Raw genomic sequence first — 12452 nt, 5'->3', positions numbered from 1 at the left:
TTCTTTTTCTACAGTAAAAATGTTACTCTAATCTCATCTTTATTTGTCTTGATCTATTTACTTAGCTAATGCACTAATATGGCAGAGAATTATACAACTGATTTAAAAAGGCATAGTTTAAGGGGCCTCTGGAACAACATCAAGTATACCAACATTCACATCACAGGGGTACCGGAAGAAGCAAGAGGGCAAAAAATTGAAAATCTATTTGAAGAGGACACATACAGGTGGTCACTCGACATATGAAAAGATAATCAATATCACTAATCATCAAGGAAATGCAAATCAAAACCACAATGAGGTATTACTTCACACCTGTCAGAATGGCCATCATCAGTATCAACAAACAAGTGTTGGAGAGAATGTGGGAAAAAGGGAACCCTCATGCACTCTTGGTGGGATTGTAAATTGCTGCACACACTATGGAAAACTGTGCTGTTCCAACTGGATGTTTTCCGCTACCTTGTTTTCCAGATTGCTGATTCGATCCTTTGCTTCATTTAATCTGCTGTTGATTCCCTCTATTCTTCATTTCAGTCATTCATTTTTAACTGGTTCTTTTTTATGTTTTTTATTTCCATTTTTATGTTTCCTATATCTCTGGTGAAATTCTTACCAAGTTCATCTATTGTTCCCTAAGTTTACTAAGCATCCTTATACCCAGTGTTTTGAACTGTGCCTGGTAGCTTGCTTGTCTTTTTTTTTTTTAAATGAGTTTATTTGAGCTGAACTGACGAAATGTGCTGGGGAGAAAGATCTCAAATGCTCTGACTCCTTTTTGTTTAGTTCTTTTTCTGGAGTTTTGTCTTTTATTTTGGACGTTTCTTTGTCTCCTAAGTTTTGCTGACTCCGAGTTTGTTTCTGTGTATTCAGATCTGCTAAATCTCCCAATCTTGACAGAGTGGCCTTATGTAGGTGTCCTATGGGACCCAAAGGTAGTCTGAACCCGGTGTTGCAGGGGTGTTCCCTGTGTGGATTGGGTGCCCTCCTGTTGTAGTTGAACCTTGATTGCTGTTGGCACGTCACTGGGTGTTCCTGATCCTCAGCCAGATTGGCTTTTAAGGGCTGACCATGACTACAGCGGACAAGCTGTTGTGTGGGGCCTGACCCCACAGAGCAGCAGTTGCTTTAGCAGGACTCCGGTGCCAGCAGAACTTGCCCTTTGGATGTGTCATTTGTGGAGCTGGTTGAGTGGTGCTCTGATGTGATCTGAAGCCAGCCATCTGGTTTGCTGGTTCTGGGGCCTCTTGTAAGGGTCTCTGGTGCTGGCTGAGGTCAGTCACCACTTGTGCCAGGCTTGGGGCCTCATGGTAGGTGCTACGAAATGATCTGTGGTTGGTTGCTGCTTTCGCTGGGCTTAGAGGTGCTTGGGAGAGGTTACACTGCAAGTCGAGGCTGGCTGCCACTTATATTAGCCTCGGAACACTTGGTAGGTACTACAATGTGATCTAAGCCAGCAGCCACTTGTGCCAGGCTTGTAGCCACTTAGTTGAAGTTATGCTCTAGGCCAAGACAGTCGCTACTTATGACAGGCTTGGAACCACCTGACGGGAATTACAATGCAAGTTGAGACCAGATGTTGCTTGTGCTGAGTTTGGGGGTGCTTACTAAGAGGTACAAGGCCCTCCCAGGCCTGCCACTGCTTGTTTGGGTTTTGTGGACCTTTGATAGATTTTGAGGAAGTCTGCAACGTGAGCTGAGATAGGGTGCTTGTGTGGAAGAGCAGCTGGAAGAGGTTCCAGCCAGGCAGTCGACTTGGATTGGGTGAACGGTATTAGCCAGGTTAATGGAGAGCACAAATTTGACATCAGCCTACACAGTGCCTGCTGGGTGGGAGGAGAGTTCAACAAAGGAACAATGGCGCCTGCCAGTACTTCGTTCCCTGGAGAAAACTGTCCCAACCCCTGCCCTTGTCCTGAAGTTAGTCAATTTAATTCCTCCCCATCTGTCCCTGATGCTTTTCCAGCTGCTCCCCCTGCTGTGAAGCCTGGAGTGAGTTTGTGAGCAAATGAGTCTGTGGGCAGGCCCTTTAAGACCTACAGTGACTGGTCTCTTGCAGTGCTTTGTCTTTCTTGGAAGTAATCCCCATGTTTTTCATAGCCAAATATTTTGGTGACTCCTCTTTCTGACTCTGATACTGTGGAGAGTTCGGTGTGGGGCTGGAAACCCTCATTCCTCAGGGGGATCTCCACAGCCAAGATATCCCTCCTGATTCTTAACCACCACACTGTGGGTATGGGACCTGCCTGATCCACGTTTATGATGTGTGATTAAAAAATACATTGAATGTTTAAATAAGAAAAAGTTTATTTCAGTGAAAAACACATTGCCGTTAATCCCCCTCAAAATACTCACCCTCACTTCAAATACATTTATCCCATTGTTCTTGCCACTTTCTGAAGCAGCTCTGGAAGTCCTCTTTTGTGAGTATCTTGGTTGTGCTGTGGTGACTGCCTCGATGTCCTGAATCGATTCAAAATGCTTACCTTTCATGGTCATTTTGACTTTGGGGAAGAGCCAGAAGTCGCTCGGTGTCAGATCCGGTGAATAAGGTGAATGAAGACACATCATAATGTTTTTGACAGAAATTGCCGTATACCAGAAGCAATGTGTGACACCGATCATTGTCATGATGGAGGATGATTTATGGCACACTTTAAAACACACCTTCTCTCAACTGTAGCTCACACCGAACTGACTGCACCGAACAAGCTGAAACTTGTCACACACTGTTACTAAGCTTCGATGTGCCGCTTCCCATATTGAAGATCCCTGCCTTTCCGATGGATGGTACTCGGCAGCAGCATTCACCGTTATGTTTTGATCACACCTCGGAAGCCCTTCCGACCAGTCTCGACATGTCTTCTTCTTTATATCCTTAATTATACGGGTTCTATTCAGTTAGTTTTCAGGTGGTTCTCAGTGATGGTTGTTCTATCATTTAGTTGTGATTTTGATATGATCAAGGGAGGAAGCAAGCACAGTTTACCTGCTCTGCCATTTTGACCCAGGCACAGCCTGTCCTGAATGTATGTTGTTTTAATTTACTAAGTTTAGCATTAGAAAACTAATACAGTTCGCATTTTTTAAGCCATTTTAGCAATGACTAGTTCTAAATAAAAGAGATTTAGAGGACAAAAGTACCACATTAGTATCCTATGGCTGGTGTAACAATTACCACAAACTTGGTGGCTTAAAATGACGAAAATTTATTTTCTCAGTTCTAGAGGCCAAAAGCCCAAAAATCAACATGTTGAGAGGGCCACGCTCCTTCCAGAGGCTCTAGAAATTATGTTCTTGGCCTCTTTCAGCTTTTAGTGGCTATCAACATTCCTGGGTTGTGGCTGCCTCACTCCAACCTCTTCCTCTCTATGTCTCTTGTAAGGACAACTGTGATTGGATTTAGGGCCTGTCTGATTCATCAAGGATAATCTCAAAATCCTTAATTACATCTGCAAAGACCCTTTTTTAAACCAAATACAGTAACATTCATATGTTCCAGGAATTAGGATATAAGCTTATGTTTTTGAGAGCTATCATTCAGCCTACTATAGGAATTTACAAGGCAAAAAGAAATTTTATCCAGTGTGACCACACACACACACACACACACACATCATGCATGTGCAGGCCGTGCCAACTGCAGCAGAACCCATGGAACACAAGCGGCTCCAGAGCTCGCCTGCCTGCCTCGTAACCAGCAGTGCCACCAAGGCTGAAGCTCATGAGCAGAGGACAGCTTACGCTGGGGCACTGTGCAGAAGGGTTACCATGGACAGAAGGAACAGCAGACACAGGGGAAACCATGCAGAGGGCGGGGCAAAAGCACAGGCCATGTCCAGCGGCACCTGAGAGGCACACAGAATTTAAAAAAAAAAAGAAAAAAATGTATCTGTATACTTACTCCTTTGCTGACTGGAGAGCCCTCGTAGGTTTCATATGGGCCATGCTCCTTGGCCAGATCACAGCTGGCTTCCAAGGCTCCATAATAAATGGTTTCAAAGATTTGCTTATTCAATAACTGGGCCTCTGGACTCTCAAAAGGATACCTCATCAGAATAAAAGCATCTGCCAGACCTTGTACTCCAATTCCAATGGGGCGATGGCGTTTATTTGATAAGTGTGCCTTTGTGCCAATAGATTTAAAGAAGGAAAGAGATATTATTGAACAGAAAATGCAACATTCTGTACCAAATGACACACACACACTTTTCTCACACAATTCCAATTTAAATGGTGACAACCATTTAAATGATGATTGGCAGGGAGACTGTGATAATCTCCCTCTACCTTGGATTTTAATAATTACCAATAAGCAGAGATATCTATTCATACCTCTGGGACAGGGTAGTAATTAATATCAATAATTTTATTCAAGTTTCGGACAATGACTTTGGTGACTTCAGCCAACTTCTTAAAGTCGTATGTGTTTTCTGATGTGACATACATATTCAGGGCCAAGGAAGCCAAGTTACAAACTGCAACCTGGAATGCAAAGAAGAAAGGTCAAGAATCACACAATTTTAATTTCTTCCCTGTGTCAACGACACTACCATATAAGCCTCTAACGCTCTCTGACATTACATTTTTTTAAATCTTTAACTTCTTGCTCTTTATCATTCACCAGTTCATTTCTAAATCCCTATTACCTATTCATATATGTCTGTTGTAACATGCACAAGTGAAATAGGTAAGATGAAGAGAGAACCCTGTGTTCCATAATACATGGCTCCCTTACGAGACTTGTATCACATTGTGCTATAATTTTTATGTGTATCTGTCTTAGTCAATAGATGTGCACTGTCCAATACAGGAGCCACTAACCACATGTAGCTATTTAATTAAAATTAAAAGAAATTTAAAATTCAGTTTCTCAGTTGTACTGGTCACATTTCAAGTGCTTAGTGGCCACCAAATATAGAACATTTCTATCACTGCAGAAGCTCTTCCAAATTACACAGGCCTACATCACTCTTACTGAGATTCTGACAAGCCCTTAACAACAGAGGATCCAAGTTAGTGAATTTCAAAAAAGCTCTTCAGGTGATTCTCCCACTACACTGACTCTACTAGGTGGTGACCTTTTTCAGATAGGATATATTATTTTTCCCTATATTTTTAGTACTAACAACACATCTGGCATATAGTAAATGCTTAATAATTTTGAATGAATACACCTTCTTTTCCATTTTGCTTATGACTATTCCAATACAAACACTCAACTCCTCTCACCTAGACTGTCTGATGTCCTTCATACCTATTCGAGTTGCTTGCTGCCAAAGTACCCACTTTTAAAACATAATTTGGATCACATAGTTCTGATAAAAAAATTAAGACACAGAAAAGAAGACAGAAAAAAAAAGACAGCAAGTCTGGGGAGAGGGGTGGAAGGAGTGCCATTTTTAAAAAGAGTTGTCAAGGAAGACCTCACTGAGAATCAGACATGAACAAAGAACTGAAGCGGTTAGAAAGCAAGCCATGTGGCTCTATGGGGGAAGAGCATTAACAGCAAATATCCTGAGGCAGGAGCATGCTTGCTACGTTTGAGGAACAGCAAGGAAATTAGTAGGGCTGGAACACAGTGAGCAAGGGGGAGAGTAATAGCAGATGAGCTAGGGATACCCAATTGTGCAGGACCTCGTAGGGCACTGTAAGAATTCTGGGTGGAATTGAAGTACTGATACATGCTACAACACGGATAAGCCTTGAAAACATAAGTGAAAGAAGCCTGACACAAAAGGCCTAATATTATGAGATTCCATCTGTATGGAATGCCCACAATAGGCAAATCCAGAGACAGAAAATAGTTTAGTGATTGCCAGGGGCAGGATAAAAAGGGGAACAGGAAGTGACTGCCAATGAGTACAAGGTTTCTGGGGTGATAAAAGTGTTCTACAATTAGAAATCGGTGGTTGCACAATTTTAGAAAGATGAATTTTATGGTATATGAATTAGATCTCAATTTTAAAAAAGAAAGAATGGACCATGGATGGGTGGGAAAGTCAAAGAAGACTACAATGCAGAGAAATGATCTAATTTTTGTTTTAAAAAGAGTCATTCTAGTCTCTAGAATATAATCTATCTTGTAGAATTGTTATTTGAGTATATGTTAATTTCCACCAACTAAATTATACATTCCCAGGGCAGGGATTGAGACATATTCATTTGTATTTCCAGAGTACTTAGTACAGTGTCTTACACACAGCTGGTGTTCAATACATTTTGTTGAATTAAACTGCAACCTTAGCAGTATGTTTAACTCACCATTTTCTTCCAATTTTTCATTTGTCATGTTTTTTTAGGTCCTAGAATTTGTGATCTATTTCCTCATTTCTATAGTTTACATCCAATATTCAAGCAGCCTGTCATGCAACAAACTCCTTAAACTAATCTCTAACCTCTTCTCATACCAACCCATTCTATAACCAGAATCAAGAACTATCCTTCTCATCCTAGCATTTTGATATTTTCTTTTCAGAACCTACAAGGGCTTCTTACCTGTGACATGCCAGCTTTCACCTACTAACTTCTTTCCCCTGGCCAACGCCATCTCTCCATGTACCAAACTTTAACGTATTTGCTCCATCAAAACAAGCCTGCTTGACCCTCACTGCACAAAACCTAACCCTATCTCTGATCTGTCACACATGCTGTTCTTCTCAAATAGAAGCTTCTCCATAAACTTTAAAAAGAAACCACAGACCTATGTCCCATTTCTAGCCTTGCCTCTTCTGTGAATCACTTTAAAGATCTGAGATTAGAATTTCGTCTCACCAGTCTCTATAATATAATCTATCTTGCAGAATTGTTATTTGAGTATATGTTAATTTCCACCAACTAAATTACACATTCCCAGAGGGCAGGGACTGAGACATATTCATCTGTATTCCCAGAGTACTTAGTACAGTGTCTTACACATAGACACCATTCACTAAAGGACTCTTTACGTGTTTACATACTTTAAACTGAATGAGCATCCTAACACATGTTTGTGTTTGTCCTAAACCACCGTAACTGTATATTGCTATTTTTCTCAAGTAAAGATCATTATAACAATTTGTGTGTAAGAAAAAGTTGACAGTCTTTTCTACATGGCTTAGACTAAAAGATAATCAAGGGCACAGAATCACACCCCTTCTTTCCTTTGTAATTTCTGTCTATTTTAGTGCCCTTCTGCTCACCAACAAGATAGGAAACTTCCTTCCCCCATTCCAAGTGAAATCAAGTGAGGGATTCACAAACAATAATGTCCTAAGATTCTTCTCTCACTACTAGATTTAGGCAGAAGTTTTTCTACCCACCTCATCTTTGCTTGTATACTCTACTATTTCTGTGCACAGATTGCTGCATTTGATCGTTCCCAGGTTCTGCTGGTTGCTTTTCCGGTTACAGGAATCTTTGTAGAGCATGTATGGGGTACCTGTCTCTGTCTGCGACTCAATGATGGCATACCAAAGCTGCTGAGCTTTTACAACTTTGCGAACACGACCGTGTTTCTCATAACTGAAAGGCAAAGCTAATTATTATTTTAATATTCCCTAAGAAAACCTTTATTGCAAAAACTTGAAGACACTAAAATATAGTATGAAAACTCCTAAATTTTTCACTAAATTTTGCTAAGGAAAAAAAAGGAATGATATTCATTTCACTCTCACTAAAGCCATAGAGGAAAATCAGGCAGCTTTAAATCCCTTCATATGCTCCCCAATCCCACTAAATCAATAATACCTTTCATAACAAATAGAGACAAAACCTAAAGTGGTCAAACTTCACTAAATTAGTATTATTGTGCTATTATTTAATGAACTATTCATGTGTGTCTTAGCTGCTCTTGATTCCTGTGTACAATATAAAGCATAACTTATTTTATCAGATGTACTGTATGACAAAGCAAAATAATAACCCTGTTAACTCTTTGCTTTAATTTTTAAAAGCATCAATTGAGAAACCCAAGCAAATATTTACATATCCACAAATTTCAAGAAAGAGGACAGAAACCAAAATTTTGGTAAAGATTCAAGAAAACCTGACTGAAATAAAATTATTAATCACATTCTCTTCTAGATGCTTCCAAAGGCTCTTAGAAACTGGCTAATGAATGGTATTGTTTTGAAATGTGGATCCTCCCCAAATAAGAAAAAAATATGTAAAACATTATCACTTTCATATTTTTCCCATACCTTTCATATAGCTTCTCAAATTCCTCTCCCCAAACCTCATCCAGACCAGGACACTCATTTGGACACATCAAAGACCAGTTCTACAAAGGGAAGAACAGTACCACCCATAAGACACTTCAAATAACCAACCATACATAGTCCATTAAAAACACTGTAAGGGATAAGGTGTCTTCCACACACATTGTCTTGGAAATCAGCTAGAAATAATCATTTTAGGCCAGGCCCAAACATTTAGTTCTGCCTGTCTGTATACAATCTTTTAAGCATTTAGGTCACACAGCATCTACTTCAGAGAATAAAAATCCAAGACAGGAATGGCATCTCTTAACTTGTTCAAAATGACTTCTGTAGCAAAACACATAGGTGGATTCTTCCTAAGCATGATTTAAGATGACTGAAGAGAAAGCTTATATGAATCGAGTCATTATTAATAACAGGTATCTATTTCTCACCTGATTAGTCTCCACTCGTTTCATGAAGAGATCTGGAATCCAAAGGGCAAAGAAAAGGTCCCTGGCACGCTGCTCTTCCTTTCCTGTGTTCTTCTTTAAATCAAGAAACTCAAAGATGTCTAAATGCCAAGGCTCCAAGTAAATAGCAAATGCCCCAGGTCGCTAATGGTAAATAAATCATCATTCTTTTCAGAATCAGAATGAAACAAAGGAACTTCACATTACCCAAAGCATTTTTATAACATCTCCTTAGGTCTTCACTATAATTAATGAATTAAATGAGATAATACAAATAAAAGTACCATAAAAATATAAAGTAGCAATATTTTTTCTTACAAACCTAGGAGTAAAAAAGAGCATATGACATAAAGAAAATGTAGAAAAAGATTAAATAACTTGTCCAAAGTGATACAGTGAACTAGAGATGGAGCTGCTTCTTCAGTTGTCGTCCAGCTCACTTTACACTACATATGTATGTAAAGCCCAAAGAATATCACTTTAACTCTGACAACAGGTTGTGCTCTTATTAAAAAGGTCAAAAAGATGATGTCTTATCAAGGTCCTTACTTTTTTTTTTCTAAAATACACCAGAGAGAGTTCATAAACTAAGAGGTGATTGGTGTGCCTACATATATCCATAAGAGGCAGGCTCAAGTTAAAACTCATCCAGCTGATAATATTGGATAAATGACCCAATCCTCTCAACTTTACTTTTCCCTCCACCAAATAGGCAGTTTTGTTTTCTGTTTTGGGTTGTTGTTCTTTAAAATTTTTTAGCAGGGAATATTGGGGAACAGTGTGTTTTTCCAGGGCCCATCAGTTCCAAGTCGCTGTCCTTTAATCTAGTTGTGGGGGCGCTGCTCAGCTCCAAGTCCAGTTGCTGTTTTCAATCTTTCGTTGGAGGGGGCACAGCCCACCATCCCATGTGGGAATTGAACCCACAACTTTGTTGTTGAGAGCTCACACTTTAACCAACTGAGCCATCCAGCTGCCCACCGGCAGCTCAGCGGCAGCTCATTGTCTTCAATCTAGCTGTGGAGGGTGCAACTCACTGGCCCATGCGGGAATCGAACCAGCAATCCTGATGTTCAGAGCTCATGCTTTAACCAACTGAGCCATCAGGCCGCCCCTCCGGAAGCTTAGCAGAAACTCGTGGAGGGCGCAGCTCAGTGGCCCATGTGGGAATTGAACTGGCAACCCTGTTGTTAAGAGCTTGCGCTCTAACCAATTGAGCCATCCAGCCGCCCCTCTGTTTTGTTTTTTTAAAGAAAAATACCTAAAAGACATATTACAACCCCTTTTCAAGGTTAGGTATTAACATGAGTCACAACTTTAAAAATTCTTTGCAAATAAACTGTCACGTAAAAAAGCTGCTGACTAGATCATTGGCTGCCTGGAGCCAATATGCATGGGTGGGAGGAGTGGGGGTGATTAATACAAAAGCGCATGAAGAAACATTTTTGGGTAATGGAAATATTCTGTATTTTGATTAGTGTGGTGATCACAATGTAAATATCTGTCAAAATCCATCAAACTCTACATTTCAAGTATGTGCAGTTTAGAGTAAGTATATTATACTCAATAAATTGATTTTAAAAGTAAAAAAAATAGGCAAAGTTGTTAGAAGCATACACAATGAACCATCTTATTATACGCATACATGGCCAATGACTTTTAGTTCTGATTTCCAGTACTTTCAAGTAACAGAGCATACCTTGTTTCCACCCTGATCCACGTATCGAGCTGTATTGTTATATACTCTCAGCATCGGTACCAGGCCATTGGAATTGCCATTCGTCTGAAAGAGAAACTGAGAATAAAGGTATCTGGAGGGAAAGGGGGCTCGACAAGGGAAAGAACAAAATGGCTCAAAAATGAACAAATTACTCTATCCCAGTCTTTGTAAAATGTAATCTGCTCTCCAGTTCTACCTCTACTTTGAGAACACAATACACAATATAAAATAAAATGTTAAATAAATTACAATTATGTACAGTTATTTCATGGCATCTCTAATTTACAATGATATAATAATTACAAGTCAAAAGAATCCAAAATCAGGATAAACTCACCTTCTAAAGGTCATTATATAAATATGTACTTTGGATAAAGTGAAAACACCACTACAATGTCTTTTTTCCAAAAGAATTCAAGGCAACTTACATTAACAATTGTATGCAATGGATAAATCAAGACAATAAAGTAAATGGAGATTCTCAGCAATAAATGGATTCTAAAATCAAGAAAAGAAAACAGAGACTCCTAATATACATGGCAAAATGAAGAAATCTCACTGAATGTCAAAAATAATCCTTTTAACCTAAGGCAGGCCTTGAAACAGTCTAGAAAGATAAGTAAGCAATGGCTCACCCTACTATTTTGTGAAAGTTCTGAATGTATCACAGCACATCCAAAACACCACATAATGGAATGGTTTCCTTCTTGATTCTACTTTTATTCTATAAGGTTAGATATTTTCTTCACATTACAGATAAAAAACAAACTCAGAGATGTAAAATAACTTGCGCTAGGCACTACTAGTAAGTAGTACAGACAGGACTTAAACCCAGGTTTTACCTAAAATCATTATCTTGACTCCCAAAGAATAAACTAGCAAGGCTTGAATTTACATCACAAGGTGCCAATGTTTAAAGCTTGAATCCTGGCTCTATCACATATTAAATGACTGATCTCTGGAAGTAATTTAACTTTCCAAGCCTCAGTTTCCTCACTTGTAAAATGAAGACAATAGTGCTTATACTCACAAAGTTACTGTAAGGCTTAAAGTTCCTACCATGTGTCTGTAATATTTACTTCCTAACAATGTAGTAAGGATTAAAAGAGTAATTCATGTAAAATTTTTGTAACAGACTTACCACATAGCAATCAATAAATGACAGTTGCTACTATTATGGTAAAATAAATCAGAATTCCAAAATCTGAGCTAAAAAGGATCCTGCAGCTCTAATTTATACCTCCAATAAGAGATGGAAATGAAGCCAGAAGCAGTGAAATGACTCACTCCAAGTCATATAGCCAGTTAATAATTAACAGAGACCCAGGTCTCCCAAACCGCAGGATATGCCCTCTCAACCATACACTTGGTTGCTTACAGACTCCAATCCCTCTAGTTCACACATTTTTAGCCATACAATAGAAGCTTACCCCAGCAATGTAGCTGCCAGTAGCTCGAATACAACTCACAGCAACACCAATTCCCCCAGCAGACTTGGAAATCAACGCACACTGCTTTAGAGTGTCATAAATGCCTTCAATGCTATCATCTTTCATACTCAGAAGGAAACAGCTATGAGGGGAAAAAGTCACAACTCAGCAAGGAAATGAAGCAAAGCAAAGTCACAAAAATGACTGTACAATCCAAAGACAGTAAATTAAGCATATAAAAGATTTGAAGTTTACAAAATTCCTAGGTGTTGAGAAGTGAAAAAACTTGTATGGGCTATGACACAGTAAGACATATCAACATATCATAGTTTTAAAATCACCTTGCTGCCTACCCTAGATGCTCAGCCTAGAAGGAAGTCTTAGAGATAAGTCTAAAATATTAGCTTAAGTGTTTACCAGACTGCAAATGTGCCATGATCACACTTTCTCATGCAAATTCCTAAGCATATATAACAGTCTTCTCAACCTATTAGTAGGCAAGAAAAATTACACATTTATGAAAAGAGAAACATCTATCCAATGATCAACCAATTTTTTGATATGTCCGCCAAAATTTAGCTCCCTTACAGTCATTTTTGAAGATAAGCCCTTTACCTGTGCACTGGATCTCATCCTATCCTCCACCTCAGAAACC

The 12452-nt window shown here is 39.3% G+C and overlaps 1 protein-coding gene across 1 annotated transcript in view; it reads right to left on the bottom strand.

Annotated features, from left to right (window-relative positions):
- Window positions 1-12452, bottom strand: part of RRM1 (ribonucleotide reductase catalytic subunit M1) — a 40342-nt gene that overhangs the window by 8789 nt on the left and 19101 nt on the right. Inside the window, exons 8-14 of the mRNA XM_019732665.3 lie at window positions 11798-11939; window positions 10347-10430; window positions 8633-8794; window positions 8181-8260; window positions 7302-7503; window positions 4336-4485; window positions 3905-4126 (exon numbers count right to left, since the gene is read on the bottom strand). Of these exons, the coding sequence (XP_019588224.1) occupies window positions 3905-4126; window positions 4336-4485; window positions 7302-7503; window positions 8181-8260; window positions 8633-8794; window positions 10347-10430; window positions 11798-11939 (1042 nt within the window). The remainder of the gene's footprint in view (window positions 1-3904; window positions 4127-4335; window positions 4486-7301; window positions 7504-8180; window positions 8261-8632; window positions 8795-10346; window positions 10431-11797; window positions 11940-12452) is intronic.

This window comes from Rhinolophus sinicus, chromosome 14, assembly GCF_057876585.1.
Source record: "Rhinolophus sinicus isolate RSI-liver-muscle chromosome 14, RSI-T2T, whole genome shotgun sequence".
Classification (NCBI taxonomy): domain Eukaryota; kingdom Metazoa; phylum Chordata; class Mammalia; order Chiroptera; family Rhinolophidae; genus Rhinolophus; species Rhinolophus sinicus.
This window is presented reverse-complemented; position numbering and strand designations above follow the sequence as displayed.